The 20,936-nt window shown below is 55.8% G+C and overlaps 1 protein-coding gene across 9 annotated transcripts in view; it reads right to left on the reverse strand.

Annotated features, from left to right (window-relative positions):
- Positions 1 to 1,511: 1,511 nt before the first annotated feature.
- The window catches only part of TRIM9 (tripartite motif containing 9), a 60,419-nt gene continuing 40,994 nt past the window's right edge, over positions 1,512 to 20,936 (reverse strand). Inside the window, exons 4-13 of one of the 9 annotated variants that reach the window (XM_048306185.1) lie at positions 20,240 to 20,350; positions 19,589 to 19,742; positions 17,327 to 17,472; positions 15,874 to 16,012; positions 11,501 to 11,689; positions 8,664 to 8,705; positions 7,597 to 7,620; positions 6,275 to 6,578; positions 5,407 to 5,569; positions 1,512 to 3,153 (exon numbers count right to left, since the gene is read on the reverse strand). In XM_048306185.1, the coding sequence (XP_048162142.1) occupies positions 3,091 to 3,153; positions 5,407 to 5,569; positions 6,275 to 6,578; positions 7,597 to 7,620; positions 8,664 to 8,705; positions 11,501 to 11,689; positions 15,874 to 16,012; positions 17,327 to 17,472; positions 19,589 to 19,742; positions 20,240 to 20,350 (1,335 nt within the window). In that variant the 3' untranslated portion in view covers positions 1,512 to 3,090. The other 8 variants (XM_048306184.1, XM_048306187.1, XM_048306186.1 and 5 more) reach the window with 8 other exon arrangements.

Raw genomic sequence — 20,936 nt, forward strand, 5'->3', positions numbered from 1 at the left:
TAATAGAATCACAGAATCATGGAATGGTTTGTGTTGGAAAGGACCTTAAAGATCATCCAGTTCCACCCCCTGCCATGGGCAGGGACACCTTCCAGTGTCCCAAGTTGCTCCAAGCTCCATCCAACCTGGCCTTGGACACTTCCAAGGATGAGGCAGCCACAGGGCAACCTGTGCCAGGCCCTCACCACTCGCACAGGGAGGAATTTCTTCCCAATACCTCACCTAAATCTCCCCTCTGTCAGTGTAAAACCATTCCCCCTTGTCCTATTGGCACGGATGCTCTGGCCCTGGGCTGTTCCCGGTGCTGTACATGACTTACAGGCTGGTTTTACATGCTGCAGGGAGGATGCAGTTTCCTGTATCTCTGGTGTCCTGGGCACATTCCCTCTCTGGAAGGAACAAGCATCCTTCTGAGATGCACTTCATGCATTAGCATTTTCTTCTGTAGCCCTGGACTCAAGCCCGTGATGAGCTCAGAGGCTGCACATTGAAAACCTCTCCTGAGTCACTCTGGGCAAACAGAGCAGGCACTGATATCCCAGCAGCGGGTCCTTCTCACGGCCCTGGGAGAACTGTCCGTGCTGTTCCCTTGGAAATGGCTCCCCCTCCACTCTTCCCTTAGCATTTTTGCCTCTATTTCATCTCCCTGGGGAGATGGTACTCTGTATCCAGCCTTGGTTCACTCCCCTCTCCTTCCTTATATCCCAGGGTCACCCCTCAGCCCCCCCAGTTTCCCTGCTGATGGGCTGCAGGCACAGTGGGGAGCCCTGGCTGGGAGCTGCACCCTCCCCTCTCCCACTGTCCCAGCTCAGTACCCATCTTGGGAATGGGGAATTGTCACCACTTCTCATGAAGGGATGGAGTTTACTCAGGAAAGGGTTGGGAAAAGGATGGGTGGGATGTGGGGCTGCTGGATTTGGGGTTCCTGGCTGTGCCTGGGTTAGCTCCCCACAAGTCCCAGGGGTGTAACACAGTGACCCATCTCCCTCCTGGGCCACCTCCTGGTCACAGGGTGGGAAACAGAAGCTCCTATTTCTTGCTGCTCCATGACCTTGCTGGCTGAGGCATCACCACAGGGAGAGGGTGCTGCTGTGCCAGGAAGGGGACATGGTGGCACAGGACCCGCCCTGTCCCTCAGTCATCTCATAGTGCTGACACAGCTCTGGGTTTCAGAGAATCCCAGAATGGTTTGGGTTGGAAGGGACCTTAAATCTATCTCATTCCACCCCCTGCCATGGGCAGGGACACCTTCCACTATCCCAGGCTCCAAGCCCTGTCCAACCTGGCCTGGGACACTTCCAAGGACAGGGCAGCCACAGCTTCTCTGGGCACCCTGTGCCAGGGCCTGCCCACCCTCACAGCCAGGAATTTCTTCAACTGGCCCTGCTCCCTCCCACTGACTGAGTCCTGTCCGTTCTCTGCTGCTGTCTCTGGACAAGGCCAGTGAGGGATGTGCACCAGGGGGGATGAGATGGGAACTGAAGCACAGAGATGCTCTGGAAGCTCTGCCCTTCTCTCGTAAAAGTCCTTTATTAGAACAGCAAACATGACACTTCTCGTCAGTACAGCGGCTGTGTGCAGCTACCATCGCGCAACGGGGGGACGACGTCTTACAATCACTGGGACTCTAAGAAGCACCATGAACACCCTAAAGAACGGGGGATGACGGCTGAGAGAGGAGCCCCAGGTGAGCCGGCCACGGGGGCTCCTCAGGAATCCACCCAGGAGCTGCCCGGCGTTGTCCCGCAACGTGGCTCTCCGGCAGCTGGGGGGAACTCCTCGGTGGGAGTCAACGAGATAGCACCCATCCAATAAATTAGGAAAACTTAATGCTAGAGCAACAAGGGAGTGAACGGGACTGTCCTAGAGGAGGGCACGCCGGGAAGGAATGGGCTATTTACACTTGTCTTTCTGCTGGGCCGGCGCTCCCGTTGCGTCCCACCCGGAGCCGCGGTGCTCCGGCCAGGCTGGGAACGCTGGCACGCAGCCGGCAGCGATCCCGCTGCCCGTCCCGGCTCCGCAGGGACCGCAAAGCGAAGCGAGGGGACACGTGCATGCAGGCGCTCTCGGCTCGGCGATGGGGCTGGCACCGTTCCTCTCCTGCCTCTGAATTACCAGAAAGTCAAGTAAGGAATGGAGGCCGACGGGAACTGCTGCCGGCAGCAGGCGCGTATTCCTGAGTGCGTGGCAGGGCTGTGGCCAGCTCTCCTTCCTCCCCATCCCATCCCCACCTCCGGGCTCTCTGTCAGACCCTCACTGCAGAATGAATTCTCCGGTGATTGGAAGGACACTATCAGTTGAATTTAAGGCTAGGCTTTATATGGCAACTATAAAAAAATAAACACTAATCTCCGAAGAGCCGGGCGAGTACTCTCCGGTCTATGGCTGTGGCGCGTGTGCTGGCACCCAGGTGTGGGTGAGCCCTGGAGAACCCACCGTGGGCATTTGGCACCCGACCAAGGGCCTGCCAGCACCCGGAGCACCTGGGGACAGGATGGCCACCCCCTGCCCCACAGAGACGCCCCAGGGGGACACGGGACAGAGCGGGGTGTTTTGGTAAGGACATGGAGACTGACTGGTAATCCAGGACCCACCTCTACACATGACCGAGGGTGCTCTGCAAGAAAGGCCACAGGGGAAAGAAATATCCTGCAAAGTAACCAGGCGGGCGTGGGCGGAAGCGTTCCCGTGGTGGGGTCCCTCCGGCCGGCCCCACGGGAGGGGAAAGAGACACGGAACTGCCCCCCCCCCCAAACCCCAACTCAAATCAGGAAAACCAAACCTAAAAGCGGACACAGGAGAACAGCTCAGGCTACCTAGGTACTTCATCAGCCAAAGAGAGCTAAAGAGCGAAGCGCACACACACGGGACAGCGCGGAGGCCGGAGAGCGGAGACAGCCGAGAGCCAGGATCGTCCTTCCCCATTTGCCTCCCCGTCTGCGGCCAGAGGCCGAGCAGGGACCTGGCGAGCGGGCAGGACCCGGAGGCCGAGCAGGGATCCGGCAGCTGGGCAGGCCGGCCTTGTCCTGTAGGAGGGAACAGGCTGGCTCCTCTCATCCCGAGAAGAGGCAGCCGGCTCCGGGAGCATCCTCATGGCATGGCCGAGCGCGAAGCGTAGAACTCAGGCACCGGCAGCCCGGTGTGCAGCGTCACCTGCAAGGAGAGACGTGGGGCTCAGCTGTGTCCCAGTGTGCCTGCTGGGACAGCTCGTGGTGTGGCAGCTGGCACACTGTCCCCAGGGAGGGCAGGAGCAGCACTGGGGATAGGCAGGATGTGAACGGAGACGCAGGGATGTCCCCAGGACTGTGGCAGTGGCTGCACCTGGTTTGTTCCTCACTTTTCTGTGCTGCTGGCATGAACTGGGACTGCTGGAACCAGCGGTACCAAGCCCCAAACATTCCCAGCTGGCTGTGTACATATCTCACAGTTGGCTGCCAGAGAGGTGGGACATGGCAGGAGCTGGGTCTTTGTGCAGGTGGGATGGACAAGAGGGGATGGGGGCCTGAAGGACAGTGAAGCCATTACAGGAGATCTTGGAGAGGGCCTGAGCTGAGTGGGGACGGGGACAGAGAGTGGACAGGGACAGTGGAGGAGATGTGGCTGATTGCTGGTGGGAGGAAGGACCTTTGTGGTGGGGAAGCTGAGCAGCACCAGGATGTGGGGACAGGGCCGTGCTCACACAGGCACTGGTGAGTGGCACAGGGGGAATTCAGTTTCCTCCACAAATGCTTCCATTCGGGAGGAGAGCACAATTCCTCCTTTTATTGCAGCAGCAGCATTTCCCCCTTCACATACAGATTTAAAGAAAACTGTCTAAAATGCAGTGATTTCCCTCCTAATTAGAGTTGTTTTCAATCAGTCATATACCTCTGAAGAAGCATAATAAATGGCTTGGCTTAATTAGCAGCCTTTTATCAGCATCCCATGGGATTTCTGTGTTGTCAGGGGATTTAGGCTCTACCTTGCCCAGGGAACTCTCAAAGCCAAGGGGCTCCAGAAATGCCTTGTCCCTCATGGCTGTGCATAGGACTAAGGCAGGAATTAAACCCAGCACACAGCAGGACGTTTTTATCACACCAAATTAATACAGCACCCCTAAACCCAGCATAGACAACATGGGCTTCCTTAGTGTTGCCTAATTAAGCATTTCTCAGCCCTTCTCCAAGCCAGGCAGACTCCCCTGCCCGTGAGACCCTTGGGGTGGCACACTTTGGCAAGGATGCTCCCAAAGTTTGGGATGGTCCCAACACAGCTCTGTCCCAGTGCTGCTGGAAAACTGTCACTGCCTTGGCGACAGCGCAGTAAGCCCTGGATCCTGACAGACACAGCAGAGCATGTCCTAATCCATGGATCCCTCATTTAGAGAGGCCACTTGGTGCCTCTGCCCTTGCACAGAGGTGATCATAAAATCCCAGAATTGTTTGGGTTGGAAGTGACCGCCAACAACATCTAATTCCAACCCCCTGCCACGGACAGGGACACCTCTCCCTAGCCCAGGTGGCTCCAAGCCTTGTCCAACCTGGCCTGGGACACTGCCAGGGATTCAGGGGCAGCCACAGCTTCTCTGGGCACCCTGTGCCAGGGCCTGCCCACCCTCCCAGCCAAGAATTCCTTCCCAATATCCCATCCAACCCTGCCCTGTGGCAGTGGGAAGCCATTCCCTTATCCTGTCACTCCAGGCTCTGTTCCAAAGTCCCTCTCCAGCTCTGACACCCACTGCAGAAGACCCTGCCAAATGCTCGAAACCCTGAGATGATCCATTATGTGCAACGTGTCCTTGGATGTGCCTGGGCACTTGTGCAGGGTTGGAGGTGCAGGCAGTGGCAGGGGGGAGGTGCCAAAGCCAGGGTGTGGAAGATTCCTTGAGACAGAGGGACAGCAGGGATGTGACCAGTGAGAAGAGAAATGAAAGATGGAAATACCGGATTTGCTCAGGGTGTCACCGCTTGGTGATGTTCAGGAGAGCTGAGAGCTTGGGAGAGAGGGAAAATGGAAAACAGGCTCTAAAAGGTGCTCTTCTCCCTGGTGATGCTCCCATCCAGGTCCTGGGAGAGCCGTAGGAGCTGCAGAGGCTCTTGTTGGGGAGCATCACCAAACACAGTTATCAAACCCCACCCCCAGGAGGGCTGGAGAACCCTGGTGCTTCAGCAGCCCTGAGGGAGAAACCTGGAGCGAGGAGCTGGTGGCTGCAGGGAGGCCTGTCCTGATCCTGGAGACTCACAGGTGGTTTAGGGTGCAAGTTTAGCTCCTTCCAAGCCGCCCTTGCTGCACGAAAACCTTCCTGCTCCTGCTCCTGAGCAGCAACTGCAGTGACAGCAGCAGGAGGGGCAGTGTGACAGCAAGGTGACCCCTTCCCACTGCTGGGAGCGTCACGCCCTGCTCCAGAGAGCCCGACCGAGCCCGTACCTGCACGTTCCTGTTGAGGCTGACGGCGGGGAAGAACAGGCCCTCCAGGTTCTCAAAGGCCACAGGCCCTTGCTGGTCCTCATTGATGGAGAATGTCAGAGTCCTCCTGGTCAAATCCAGCAGCACTCCCACCGTGGCGCCTTTTGTGATCCCGCCCTCGGTTCTGTGGGAGGAGGAGGTCGGTGGTTCCATGTCCCCCGTGCTCCAGGCTCGGGGTTCAGGCCATGGAGCTCAAGGACTGATGATGATGAACACCACAGCTCACCCAGGAGCCAGGCCATGACCTGCTCCCATCCCAGCCATGCTCGTGATTCCCTGGGAACCTCCTCCTCTACCCTCTCCTCCCATGGAGCTGCTCTCCTCTTGCCATGATGTCCCCAAGGGAAAAGCCACCCTGAGAGCAGCCACAGCCACACAACCATGGGGGAAAGCACGTGGAACTGTAGAGCAAAGCCACAGTACCCACATCAAAACCTGCTGATCCATCAGGGAATGGCCCTCAGGGCTGCAGGAAGGTGACCCCATGCTCTCCCCAGGCCAAGTCCCCAGTCCCATGTGGAACACGAGCAGGAGCTGTGGCACACGGGTCGAGGCAAACGTTGCTGCGGGGGTTGCAGAGCTTTGGATGTTACTGGGAAGGGGATGCCAACAGGAAGAGTCACCATGGAAAGAGTGGTGGTAAACAGGGAAGGAACACTGGAGCAAGCCAGCAGCAGGCAGGCAGGGCCTGATCCCCACTGGGGAAGGGCACATCCTCCAACAGAGGTGACCAGGATTGATGTCATCCCTGTAGGTGCCACTGGCAAAGCCATGGGCTTTTCCTTGAGCTGTGGTGTCCGGGAGGAAGATCCTGTCCCAGCCCACCTACCTGTTGGTGTGGGAGTTGTTGTGCATGAACCAGCTCCGGTTGTTGTCCACGTACATGGCCCAGGCCTTGTCGTCCTTGCCCAGCATGGCATCCTTGAGGACGTCGATGCGTGCCACACCGAAGGCCGGGTCGGGGTGGTTGTCGTAGCGATCGATCGACAGCTCCCAGTAGTGGAGCCCTTTGGAAAAGCCCGTTTTCCCCAGCACCACCCTGTCATCGTAGCTGTTGCAGGTGACAGTCAGGTTGTCATTGGAAAAGATGATGTCAGCGTGGGCAGAGGCGGGGTCGAAAGAAAACCAAGCAACTGGAACACACAAACAACACGGGGTTAGCGCCGTGGGGACGCGCCGGAGCCGCGCGGAGCGACACGGACAGGGCATGCTGCATGCAGGACACGGAGCTTCCACCACTGAGGGACAACTTCCACCACCGAGGACAACTTCCACCACGGAGGGATGCTCTGAGCTCCTGTGGCTGCAGCTGCCACTGTGGCTGAGGTTTTACGGCCAGGACTTGGAGGAGTTTCGCTCTTGCTGCTCCGTGGCTCCCAATGTCTTGGCTCGTGAGCCTGCAGGATCCTCAAGGTCTCCTAAAATTTGGCCCTTGCAGGAGACGTGATCCTCACCAGGTCTCCAAGCTCTAACAGAATGATGGAATCATGGAATGGTTTGGGTTGGAAGGGACCTTAAAGCCCATCTCGTTCCAACCTCCTGCCATGGGCAGGGACACCTTCCACTATCCCAGGTTGCTCCAAGCCCCGTCCAACCTGGCCTGGAACATAACTTACTCTCAGGACCAAGTGTTACTTAGTTTGCAGGGTCAGGTCAGTGTGGGGAGAGGACCGAGGAGCAGCAGATGAACTCCATGTGAGTATTTAAGGGCTGTTTTTGGGAACCAAAAGCACACACAAAGGTCTTCATTTACAGAGACACCACATCACACCAAGAAACCTCCCTGCCAAGCAACGAGCCACACCTAAGACAAGAACTCATGGGAAGGCTGGAAAAGGCCCCAAAACCTCCACGATTCCGTAGGGCTGCTGGTTTAAATGCACACGGCTCTGCAAATCTGACAGATACAGTGTCACGTCCTCGACAAGACAGAGGGACGGGGATTCATTCACAAGCCACCAGCCCAGTTCCCCAGGTGGTTTCCTCCAGCTGAAAACGTCAACTGACACATCCACAAAAACACTCTGACGGCTTGAAAAATAAAAACACTCGGGTGAGACGGATTCATTGGTTTATTGGAACGTTTCACAAGACAGCGCCCATGCACGCGGCCGCCCCGCGCTCCCCGCGCCGCACACGGGGGTGCCGTACCTGCCACCATTTTTTTAATGTCAACTGTGGTCATTCCCAGGGCAAGGCATGCGGGAGAGAAAACAGCACGTCAGGTCGGGCAGGGGAAAGAAGGAGAAACCATTCCTGCTTGTCTGTGACTCCAGCCAGAGCATGGATCTGTCGGCGTTTTGGATCAAGGTGGGGTGAGAGGTGCGAAGAGGGGCTGGGGATGTGGGTGGGTGCAGGGTGAGGAGGGAATCCCACAGGGCTGCAGGGTCTTTCTCTTGGGGGAATGAGCAGGACAGGCCCTGCAGAAAGTCTGAAGAGGACAGGCAAGCAGCAGCCACCTTGCTTTAATTAGCTGCAGAGGGGCTAATTGCATCCGCAGCATTTGGCCCACGTTCACGTGGCCTTAATGAGCGGGGATATGTACTGAGAATCATGGAATCATGGAATGGTTTTGGTTGGAAGGGACCTTAAAGACCATCCCATTCCATCCCCTGCCATGGGCAGGGACACCTTCCACTAGCCCAGGTTCCCCTAAGCTGGCCTGGAATACTTCCAGGGATCCAGGGGCAGCCACAGCTTCTCTGGGCACCCTGTGCCAGGGCCTCCCCACCCTCACAGCCAGAATTCCTTCCTAATATCCAATCTAACCCTCTCCTCTTTCAGTTTAAAAGAGGAGGAGAGCAGAAGGATCAGTTCTTAATCACAGGGCCACTTCCAGAGCACTGATCTCAGGCTTCTCTTTAAAACCATACAGGGGGAAAAACTTAAAATGCCTTTACAGCAATCATAACTTCTCCAGATTTGCCTCCTGCCCAGGGCAGTGGTGGAATCCCCACTCCTGGAGGGATTTAAAAGCCATGTGGATGTGGCACTTGGGGACACGGGGCAGTGATGGCCTTGGCAGTGCTGGAGAATGATTGGGTTTGATGATCTTAGAAGGCTTTTCCAACCTCAACAATTCCATGATTCTGTGACATCCGAGAGTGCTCTGCAAGCAGGGTACGAGCAAGAAACGCTGCTCAGTCGCCGAAGTAAAAAAGCAAAAAGAATGAAGCAACACGCAGGAGGTGCCAGTTAATTGTAATTAAGATACTTGCCTAATTGGGAGTAAGGCGATCCTTGTGTGTCAAAATTGCATCCTATAAAGAGATACTACATTTCACACATCACAGCTAAGGAACAACAACCTCCTGACAAACACTTGTGAGCATTTCATTGTTAATTAAGCATCCAGCAGCCACAGGAGACCTGATTCATTAAAAGCCAGAGGGCACGGAGAGGGGTGCAAGCACAGCCTGGGAGTTTGAGTGTGGACTGTTTAAATCTGACTGCTCAGGATGCCCAATTATTCAGCGTTTCTCCGGAAAGGAGGCAGGAAATTTTAGCCTTGGTGAAGTATCTTGGCTGCTTGGTAAAAATTCTCTAAATTGACTGAAAAATCACTCCTTGAAGGACAGGGACTGAGGAAAGGGCAGCCACTGGTGAGTCCAGTGGAGAGGGACCACTGAGCTCTGCCAGGCTGCTTCCTGATGGGTGTGAGGTCTGGGTGGGAGTGGAGCTGGAAAGGGGATCCCTGGGGGCTGAGAGCTGGCTCAGACCCCTGCTAGCACCAAAGGGCTGCAGCTTCATCAGCTGCATGGGCAGGATGTGTTGGGGTGCCCTTCCTGCTCCTGTGCCTGACTGCGGGCTGCAAGCACCTCATGGGAGCTGGGGACTGATCCAGGGGCTTGTCCTGAGCCAGGAACTTGTCCTTGTCTAGGAGCTTGTCCTGATCCGGGAGCTTGTCCTGGTCTAGGAGCTTGTCCTGATCCGGGAGCTTGTCCTGGTCTAGGAGCTTGTCCTGACCTAGGGGCTTGTCCTGATCCAGGAGTTTGTCCTGATCCGGGAGCTTGTCCTGATCCGGGAGCTTGTCCTGATCCGGGAGTTTTTCCTGACCTAGGAGCTTGTCCTGATCCAGGAGTTTTTCCTGACTTAGGGGCTTGTGCTGATCCAGGAGCTTTTCCTGACCTAGGGGCTTGTCCTGATCCAGGAGCTTTTCCTGACTTAGGGGCTTGTGCTGATCCAGGAGCTTTTCCTGACCTAGGGGCTTGTCCTGATCCAGGAGTTTTTCCTGACCTAGGAGCTTGTCCTGATCCAGGAGTTTTTCCTGACTTAGGGGCTTGTCCTGATCCAGGAGCTTGTTCTCACCAGGAGGAGATGCCAACACAAAGCCCCGTGCTGGTGCTGCATGGGAGGGTGCTCACGAAGGGTGCTGGATTTTAGGGCCACCCCTGCCTGGCTCTGTGCCTGGTTTTCCCCCTGCTGCCCTGGGTGTTGGTGGGAAAGCACCCGGCTGTGGTTGTGCTCTGTGCTGTGCCAAGAGGCTCCTCCTGAGGCTGCTTTAATGAATCCTGCCCCGTGTTCCGACTCAAACCTCGCTTTCCCAGGTCTCTGCGCATCTCTCTGCTCCAAGCTCTCGTGAGGGACACACAGACCCTGTTTTGGCGTTCAGGATCCCGTTTTTCCCTGTCCCCCCACCCCAGAGTGGGGCTGCAGAAGGTCCATGGTGCAGACACGGGTATCGCTCACAGCCAGCACGGAAGGGTCCCGGAACACCGGACACAAAGGAAGGAACGTCCGTAACAAAACAGCGTTGGAAGCCATCAGCTCACAGCAGCACGATGAGCAATCAAACATAAAAAGCACAAAGAAAAGAAAATTTGCAGGGTGCCCCCCCGGTTATTCTGGCAAGGGTCATGCTGCAGCATTCCTCATTCCGTGTTATGGGATGGAAATCAAACAATCGGGGGCCCCGATTCTTCCTGGGCTTACACCAGAGAAAGCCGGGAATTAACGCCTTTGGAGTGGTGTAAATCCAGAGTGCTGGAAGAATCAGGGCCCAGGATCTTTAGCAACAGAAGATGTGCAAAGACTGGTTAGAAAACAGCTCTGAGAGATCCCTGTGCCTGTGGCTCCTCGCTGGCTGCCCAAATCCATCCCTCACTCTGCCTGACCTGCCTACATCCCACCGCAGCCTGCGATTCCGGGCACACGGATCTGAACCACGGGAGCGGTGTCCTCTGCTCCGCAGGAAACACGGCTTTGGAATGATCACGTCTGGGTTTGGAAAAGCCGAGCCCAGTGCTCAAAGCTGAGCGGAAGAGAGCCCACGTCTCCAGGCCTTAAGCCAGGCTGTGAGCTGGAATCACAGAATCCCAGACTGGTTTGGGTAGGAAGGGACACAAATCACCTCATTCCACACCCTGCCATGGGCAGGGACACCTTCCACTAGACCAGGCTGCTCCAAGTCCTGTCCAACCTGGCCTGGGACACCTCCAATAAGGGGGGCATCACAACCTCTCTGGGCTAGACCTTGCCTGCACCCAGACTTGCTTCTTTCTTAAGAGGGGGGGGATTTAGAATTAATCAACCAAACTAATTTCACACACCAAATCTTCATAGTGAAAGGAAACCACAGGGATATTTCCACAGGTTTCACCCAGGGAATGTCTTTTCTGATTATCCCTTGAAACAAGCTCAATACAAACTAGAGATGAGGGATCTTCTAGTGGAAAGTGTCCCTGCTCATACCAGGAAGTTGGAAGCGGATGAGCTTTAAGGCCCCTTCCAACCCAAACCATTCTGGGATTTATGATCACCGAAGGGTTCAGCCACGTCAGTCTTGCCAAGAGCAGCACCCAGGTAAGGAATTACTGTGCTGCTCCATCACCCTACACCTCACACTGCCCACTCTGGCACAGCTGAAACACCCCAGGAGAACCACACCACCGACCACCCCCTTGGGGGCAGGAGCAGGCCCCTGACAAACAGAAAGAATTCTCGCTGCCATCCGCATGTCATGGGAAAAACAAACACAACGGAACAGAACAAACAAATAGTTTGGAGATGCCCAGAAGCACAGACCAAGAGGCAACGCCAGAGGTGCTCAGCTCACCGGCTGAATTCAGGGACTGTAAGGAAGAATGCAAGCTCAGCTGGTGGGCCGAAGATCTTAGCTCAAAGTAGGATCTCCCCGAGAAGCTGGGTTGTAGATTAAGGGTGGAGGAGAAAGGACTCATTCTACGAAGCTGCGATCTTTCCAAAGGCACTGGAAAAGGGAGGGTCTGTTCTTCTGACTGCGTGTCTAAACGTAAGATCAATGCAAACTACAGATCAGAAATGGGGTCTCTGCTGGGCAGCGCCGCTCCCGAGCCCGGGCCGGACCTCGAAGAGGAGCAGGGACCCCGCTCCGGCAGCAGGGCAGGAATGTCTGGTGCTGGGCAGCCCAGCGAGACCCTTCAGGGCAGCCTGACAGCAAGGAAAACGTGTTCATCTTCCCAAGTGTCCCCCTGTGAGCGTGACAAATTCAACTGGCTTGTCTGTAAAGGGGGGTCCTGCACCTCTTCACAGTAAGGCACCTAAAAAAATTCACAGGTTACCATGCACACGTCCCATCGTGCTTTGACACATCCCAAACCCTTTTGTGCACAATCATCAGGGGTGGAGAACCCAGCTGGTGACACTGAAAGGCATTTTGCAGGGCTGTGCTAAGCTCTATCACCCTAAGAACCACCAAGCACCCACCTTACTCAAGGGCTGTTCGGGAGGTTGTGTTCTTGGTATCCCTTTGTACCTGTCAAAACACATCTGAGCCTTACAGCAAGAATTGAACTCGTGGGATTCACAGCAAAATGTCAGAGCAGAGGGAACCCCTTGGGTCATTTCTGTTCCCTGCTACCACAGTCACCTCCTGCAGTTTCTTCCCTAAGCTTTTCCAGGGATATGTTAACATGAAAGTGTAGAATCCACCATCCACGCACTCACACCGTATCCCCAGCCTTCCCAGCTCGGCTGTGAGTATGGACTGAGCTGGGAGTTGTGTTACAACACATAAAAAAGGGAACATTTCTTTTTTGCATGGTGGGTTGTAACTTCTGCAACTCGCTGCTGCTGCGGCCGAGGCTGAGGAAGCAAAGGGCGTCAGTGGGGTGAGAGGAGATAAATTATTGCACAACACTCAATAAACAGAGCTCAGGGTTAGGGAGGAACGGGCTCTAACCTCTAAGAGCGAGAGGAACTACTACCACGAGCAGCTGTGCTCATGACTCTCCCTAATTAGCCCCTCACATCCCTGTAGCTCCTTGCAGGCTGCTCCCCCTTGGGTTGTTCCCCCTTTCCAAAAGCTGCTGGTTAAAAAGCCCTGGTTGCTGCTCAGGGTCACTCCATGGATGGTCAGGAATTTAAAGTTGGGCTCCAGATGAGGAGCTGGGCTTGAAGGAAAAGGTTCTGGTGCTTGACTTGGCTGGGGAAGGGAGGTGGAAGCTCTGTGCTTGGAGAGAAGCCTGGGAGGCACCGCTGAGCTCCTCTTTTCCATCTCCACCCAGAGTGAGTTGGTCCTTCATCCTGACGTCCAGCTTGCTGGACAGAACATGGGAAGAGGTCAGCAGGAGACTGGCCAGAGGCTGGGAAATCTGCTGGATGAGGCAAGACCAGGAGAGCAGGGGCTGCCCAGCTCAGGGAGGAGGAGGAGGCTGGGAGAGAGCCAAGGTCTCCCAGGTGAGGACAGCCAAGCAGTGCTGCCACCAGCCGAGCTCTGGGACACCTCTGTGCCCTGGGCCACCTTGGAAACTTCCTTCCAGACTCACTTCCCAGCCTGCAGCTGAGCTTCATTCAGGTGCTGGAGAAATGGAGGTTAAGGCAGAGCCTTGGAGCCTTTGGCTAAGATGTGACAGGACAAGAGACACTCCCAGGGATGGTGTGGAACAGCCCAGCATCAGCTCAGGAGGGGACATGGTTCAAGGGAAGGACGTCACCTTCAGCCCTTGCTGCCCCTTGGCTGTGCTGGTGACAGGGATTTCACCCCTGGGAAGCCCCAGCACACGGGAAGGGCTCTGGAACACAGACCCTCTCCCAGCCAGGAACCACCTTGTCCTGCTGGTGGCACCAAGAACCAGCTTTGAAGAGTGACCTGCAATAGTTTCCTTTGGGATGAGCAGAAGATGCCTCTCACCACGGGAAGATGTTCTTGCTGTAGACTCGTGCTCGTGCTGCCTTCCCATGGGATTTTCCACCAGTGCTGCCTGGCTCCCTGTGGCTGTTTGGCTGGGCAGGACCACAGAGGCACCACCTGCAGAGCCCCAGACACAATTTTCCCCTCTTCTCATCCTTGCTCTCTTCAGATGCTGAGGCCCTGCCAGACATTTTCCTCCTCACTACCCTCTGCTCAGGGAAGGCAGAAGAAAGGCTCCAGTTCCCTTCCACAGGCTGCAGATGAAGATCTCATGGGCCACAACTACAGACCAGCCCTTAAACACCAGAATTCCTCACAAGCACTTAGAGCAGGACAGCCACGTTCAGAGAGATATTCTCTTCACATCGAGCCCGTCCCTCTTTTGTCCTCTCTTCCCACACAACCACTTTGCAGGAAGCTGCAGAGCTCAGCTGAAGGGGAAAGCTAAGCCTACTTCAGACTAAATAGCTCTTAAAAGGCCTGATGCTGCTGTAAAAGCAGGAATAAAAGCCTCACCAAGGGCTGTGATGTGCGAGGCAGCTCTATTCAACAAGTCACTCAGATATCCGGAAGCTGAAGGCACAGATGGGATTTATTTCTCTTGGAATCCAAAAGAGCTCAGGCAGCCTCTAAGAGCACAAAATGCTCCAGGCCCGTTTGACTTTCTCTCCCTCTTTCTTTCGTGCTGGAATAACAAATGCAAAAGCTCATTCAAGTGAAAAGGCTGAATGAATGCAGCCAAGGAGAGTAGAACTTCTCCTTGGTGGCACAGACCAAGCACAGACCCCAAGCACGGCCCTGTTGGGACCACAAGCAGCTATTTTCTCCCAGATTCCTGCATATTTTGGAGCTGGGCTTGAGCTTGGCTCGACAGTGAGAACACCTCTGAGAGGAGATCAGAGCTGGGAAGATCATAGTGGGGACCCTGCGAACTCCTGGCTGAGAACTTAAAGCCCAGCTGGTTTTGATGAGGAAATTGTGTCTCAAATGTGTCGTGTGAGACACAAATGAGATGAGAAGTCGAAGCTCTGCTGTCTCCTGCCAAGGCTGGAGTGGGAGCTGTTGACCTTCAGGCTTTGGGAGCAGTCCTGGCCAACCTGGCACGGGGCTGGATCCAGGCTGTCCCATCCCTGGATCTCCAGAGGAACTTCTGCAGCTTCTTTGCTGCTGGTGCTCAGTCTGCAAACAGGCACTGATGTGTCTGACAAATGTGCCAAGGCCTCTGTGCTGCGATTTGACATCCCTGCCTCTCCTGTGAGAAGTTTGTCACAGTTTTGCTGTCCGGTCTACCTCTGAATGAATCCCATTCCTGCCCTTTCCAAACTGGAATGGTTATCTCCTGCTGGCAGCAAGAGAAACACTCTGCATAGCCTTGCTCTGCTTTTGTCTTCTACTTTTTCAGCAAAAATCCCGTTTTTCTCCTTGCTCAAAGCCCCCAGGGCTGCTCTGTGGCAGGAAAGCTCTCACCCTCCTTCCACCCCACCAGCAGCCCCACGAGCTGTGTGTGCTCCCTTCTGATCCCAGCTGCCAGTCAGCTGGATGCTGCTGTGAAAAAAATCCTCAAACGGCTTGGAAAAGAGGATTTTCGTCTGGGAGCAAGGGAAAGGGATTCCAGCAAGCGTGGAAAACTCCCAAAGAAGGGTTTTGTGCCTGGCTGTGGGGCAGCAGACGTGCTGGTGGGCGCTGATCCCTTCCTCCATAGCTGCAGCTCCTGCTGCTCCCAACTCCCAGCTCGGAGCCAGCCCTGCCACTCTCCACCTGCACGTCAAGGAATAAACCAATTTTCCACAATGGATTAAGTGCCTGGTGTGACAAATGTACTTAAAGCCAGGCAGGGAGATTCCGTGGCAGCCTGCAAGGGGGTGTTTAATATTCTGAGCACCTGTGGCTGTGGGGGCGATGCAGACGCTGCTGTGGGGCTCCTGTGCATCCCTGGCTCTGGAAGGACACCCACACTGCTCCACGCTCCCTCTGCTCTCTGTCCTGCACTGCCAGGGGCTGAATCCTGTGGTTATGGCACCGTGCAGCCAAGCACAGCCCTCAGGAGCAAGGCTGGCAGTGTTTTGCCTAAATGGGATCACTGAAAATACCTGAGCTTCCCTTCTGTGTCACATAACCCCGAATTTAAACACCTCCCCAAAGAACATCCCCTGCAAAGGAAAAGGCTGAGAGGGAGATTCTGGCGCTGTTGGAGGCTCCTGAGGGAGGTGGTGGTCCCTTCCCCTCAGGTCAGTGCTCAGGGAGGGCCAGTGGAGCCGAGCTGGGGTGTCCTGAGCCGAGTCCGAGCGCGCCGGGCGGGATCTGCTGCGATTCCTTACCCTCGGAAGTCTGGAGGACCAGCGTCTTGCTGTAGGGGCTGACTCCTGACTTGTTGAAGGCCTTGACCCGGGCGCTGTAGGTGCTGTTGAAGTGCAGCCCATCCACCGTGCACATGGTCTCTTTGCCCACGTACACCTCCTGCAAGGCAACCACAGGGAATGCCAGGGCTGGGAAAACACCCCCAGGGACTGGGGATGCACAGGATCCCACCCTGCTCTGCTCCCCGGGGCAGGCCTGTGAGTGCTGGATGGGGCTAAAGCTGAGCAAAACGGGATTTGTCCCTGGGTGCTGCTTTGGGCTGCAGCACCAGCAGGAGGTGAGGGGGGCTCTGCCCTGAGATCCCACCTGGAGCTCTGCCTCCAGCTCTGGGGCTCCAGCATCAGGAGGATGTGGAGCTGCTGGAGCGAGTCCAGAGGAGATCTCCATGGAGCTGCTCCAAGGGCTGGAGCCCCTCTGCTCTGGAGCCAGGCTGGGAGAGCTGGGGGTGTTCACCTGGAGAAGAGAAGGCTCCAGGGAGAGCTCAGAGCCCCTTGCAGGGCCTAAAGGGGCTCCAGGAGAGCTGGAGAGGGACTGGGGACAAGGCATGGAGGGACAGGACACAGGGAATGGCTTCCCAGTGCCAGAGGGCAGGGATGGATGGGAGATTGGGAAGGAATATTATCAGCAGCAAGCGCTGACCTTGTTGTCCCCACCCCCAGCCTCCTGCTCCCTTCTCCCCAGGTCCCACCCATGTCACCTCTCCTGTACCTCAACTCTGCTCTGGCTCCTGCCTGCCTGAGCTCCTTGTGGATAAATTCAGAGTGCAATGAGCTGGTCCCTGTGCCTGCTCTCAGTGGATGTGAACACACCAGGATAATTATCAGCGTGTCGGATCAGAGAAAAATCATATTTTAATTGTGTAATTACAGCAATTTAAAAGCCCTCAGGCCTTAAACACCTCTGTTTGCTGGCAGCTGGCAAACCAGGAGGCTTTCATGGCCATTAGCATACCTTACATGAAATACTCAGCAACCAAAAAATATGGAGCTTCATGGAATCATGGAATGGTTTGGGCTGGGAGGGACCTTAAGGATCACCTTATTCCAACCCTCTGCTGTGGGCAGGGACACCTTCCACTCTCCCAGATTGCTTCAAGCCCCATCCAACCTGGCCTTGGACACTTCCAGGAATGAGGCAGCCACAGCATCTCTGGGCAACAAGAGCTTCAGGATGGGTTCTTTGTGTTTCCAAGTCATCTTGGCCACTGGAAAGGCGTTTGCACCCCTGTTCCCCAAAATCCTGCAGCCTGTCTGCACCATCCGCTTCCCTGGGCACCCCAGCAGGGAAGAGGGCACTTGCAAAGAAGCACGAGGACAAATTCTGTGGTCACCTCGTGGCAGGGAACCACTGGAGGCAGCAGCATCCCCTTCCCAGCAGGAAGGGGCTTCCCCAGGACTGGCTCCCAGCACCTACCCTGAACTGGCCACCGTTGCCATCATCCAGCTCCAGGATGTATCCTTCCACCTGCACCGTGGACAGAGGCGGCTGCTTCCAGGACAGCGTGGCGCTGTTGTTGTGGGTGCAGCACTCCTCCAGCTGCAGGATGGGTGGGGCCGGCACTGGGGAGGAGACTAATCACCAATTAGTGCAATTAGTGCAACCCTAGCTGCGGGCGCTACGGGGTGAGAAATCCAAGGGGTATTTACTGCCTCGGTGTGAAGGCAGCTCGAGGGGCGGGGGAGGAAGTAGAAAGGATTGTTCTCCCACCAAGTTCCACCAAATTCCTCTACCCCTTCAGCCTGGTGAAGCTTTTCTTCTATATTCCCATTTTCTAATTAATTTTGGAGCATTATGGCAGCACAATGCACTTGTTTTGAGCTGCCTGGACCTTTCATGCAGCCAGTTCCAAACTTGGGATGTTCTCCCTCAGGCTCTGCAGAACGCTGGGTCTGGACTCATCTACAGCCCTGCTTTTCCATCCAATAAATTCAGTGCACCAAAGCTGGGGGGCTGAGTACCTCCTTTGGCTCCCATCAGCTGCACAGGGCACAGAAAGGACCGCCAGGGTTTTTTTCTGCTGTGATAGGCAGCTCCACGTGTGTCCCCCAGCCCACTCCTGCTCTGAAAAGCTCGGCAAGAGTGGCAGTGTGACAGGGAGATGTCCACTGATGTACCTTTCAACAGAGCTGCTCGCCCACCCTCCTCATCCTCGCTGCCTGAAGTGACAAGAGCCAGACATGGAGAACCCAAACAAGACAGGGATGAGCCATGGATGCCTGGGAAAAAGCTGGACTTGCTGGCAGAGGCTCAGCATTCACCCTCTGTGACTCCTCCACCTCCTGGGCTGAATCCTCAGGCACCTCCAGGCTGGCAGTGGGATGTCCTGTACCTACTGCTCATTGCTCTTTATTGAGGCCTCCGGTGCTACCCTCCCTCCCCCAGTGCTGTGACACAGATTTGGGATCCAAACCCACTCCTCTGCAAGCCTACAAAACCAACAACTGATCTGCACAGCGAGGGTGAGCTGGGAGGAGGAGGAGGAGGAGGGAGATTTGGTAAGAGGAGGGTGGGCGGCTGAACCAGCAGCAGATTTGCTCTTATTAATTAAAAATAACCCTCTGGGCTAAACTGCAGGAAGGGAGGGCAGGAAGACAGCAGTGTGAACCAGCAATCCAGCCCTCCATGGGTTTGCAATCCAAAAATATTCCTGACATTTCAAATGAACAGCCCGGCTAACGATGAGCAGGCACGGGCAGCTCCTCAGCACCAGCGGGGCGGGGCCATCAGCTGAGGACGCTCCTTGTGGTGACAGGGGATGTGTGTGGCCAACATCCTTCGTGTCCTTGGCCACTGAGACACCCTGGTGGGTGCAAACAGCTCCTGGGCCAGGAATTCCAGCCGTGCTTGGAATGAAGGGCAGTGCCAGACCTGCAGCTGGTGGCTCTTGCTCCAGGCAGCTGAAGGTGCAGCCCATGTCCAGTGTCCTCCTGAGCCTCCCTCTGTCACAGCCCCTTTGCACCTTTGTCAGCTTCCCTGGGCTTGCCAAATCCCAAATTTCTCATGGGCTGCAGCAGCTCTCGGTGGCATGAGAGAAGGAGCACAGAGGGAACGGGGAACGGCGAGGAAATGAAAGCCAAAATGGTGATCTAAACCAACAGTGAGGTGAGGAGAGGGAGGGCAGAGCCCAGGTTAAGTGACCTGGCTCTGTCTGGAGGGACATCTGGTCTGTGACAGATGCTGCTCAGCACTGAGCGAGCATGGAGGGGTGAGGAAAGGGTTGGGAAGAGCCTTGTTCTGCTCCCAAAAGAGAGGTCCCAACCTGCAGAGCACTTTTTAATGCACTAATAACTTTTTCAGAGCACTTTTTAATGCACTAGTAACTTTTTAATGCACTAGGAGTGCTTTTCCAGGCAAAGCCAAGCTCCTGGCACCCTGGTCCAGCACACAACTACCCAGGGATCCAAGACAGGGAGGCAGATGGTTGGCCCGGGGATGCAAAACACACAGGAAGGGGCATAACTCTGGCTCTAGAGTGCTCAGTCTTGTTGGGAGGCAGATGGTTGGCCCAGGGATGCAAAACACACAGGAAGGGGCATAACTCTGGCTCTAGAGTGCCCAGTCTTGTTGGGAGAAGATGAGAAACTCCTTTCCTGCCCTTTCCCTTGGGATGAGCTGCAGGGAAGCTCCCAGCACGAGCAGAGCTGAGCTTTGGGAAGGCACTGGAAAGATCCTTACCTTTCATCTGGACAAAGTCGAGCTGGTGGATGGACTGCAGCAGAGGGGCGTTGTCGAGGTTCAGGTCGAAGTCCGTGGTCATGCGGGGCGTGAGCGTCCCCTTTCCCCACTGGTCCTCGGTCAGGTGCACCCTCCTGATGAGAGCATCTGAGATCTGCAGGGAAGGAGCAGCCTCAGCTGCCGTGGGATGAGCCCCATGCCTTGTCCCCACCCCGCTCTGCCCCTTCCCTCTGCCTCCCAGGCCGGCTGCCGAAGGCTGGGATGTCACTGTGGTTTCCAGCATCGCTCCTCACTGCAGGCTCGGCTGGAAGAGGGATCCCCGGAGCGCTGGGTGCTGTTTAATGGCAGGGGTTAGTGCCAAAGGAAGCCCAGGAATGAATGGTGGGATGCAGCTCCCAAGGGCTGTGTGTTGGTCTCTCAGTGGAGAGCCACGAGCACGCTGTGATCCCTGCTCCAGGGATGCACCATCCCTGCTGCAACCCTCCCTTCCAGAAATATCCCTGCCCTGCCCCTGCTCCTGCCCTGCTGTGGATATGGAGGGGGATCAGAGGCTGAGCCTTGATTTTTTGGGTCCATCCTGCTTGGAGCAGCCCCCAACCCTGCTGCATTCCCCCGGGCTGTGCAGGAAGCACAGCATTCCCCCACACCGACCTGCAGGAAGCCGCTGGGGTCGTTCTCCTTGATGACCTCCAGGCAATATTCCATCAGCCCCGTGGTCTGGCGCAGCTTCACCGTGCAGTGCGAGATCTGGTCCCGCACCACCTGCAGGGGACAGGGAAGGCAAGGTGACAGGGACTCAAGGGAACAGGGAAAGGCAGAACTGGCCAAGACTCACACACTGAATTCCAGATCTTTCAAAACCTGGTGAACAACAACACAGAATCCCAGAAAGTTTTTAAGGTCCCTTCCAATGGCAAACTAATCTTGTTCCACTCCCTGCCATGGGCAGGGACACTTCCTACTATCCCAGGTTGCTCCAAGCCCCATCCAGCCTGGCCTTGGACACTTCCAGGGATGGGGAGTCCACAATCTCTCTGGGCAACCTATTCCAACAAGCTTTGTTTAGCCCCAAATCATTAACACACATAATTATTCAAAGCAGCAGGGCAGCTCCATGCCCTGTCTTTAATTAAGCCAGCTTCCAAATGGCAGCTTGTGAGCTCCATGCAAAGCAAATGCCAACTTCCATAGATCCACAGCTGCCCTATCCACCCTTGGAATGCAGCCAGCTCGTGGGGCTGGCTCTGGGGCAGCTGCACTCAACAGCCCTGGATGAGGAGCAACCCTGGAAGCTGCTGTTTCCAAGGGGAATGAACACACCACTCCCCCAGCCTCATCCCTGAGGATC

This window comes from Corvus hawaiiensis, chromosome 6 (genome assembly GCF_020740725.1).
Source record: "Corvus hawaiiensis isolate bCorHaw1 chromosome 6, bCorHaw1.pri.cur, whole genome shotgun sequence".
NCBI classification, from domain to species: domain Eukaryota; kingdom Metazoa; phylum Chordata; class Aves; order Passeriformes; family Corvidae; genus Corvus; species Corvus hawaiiensis.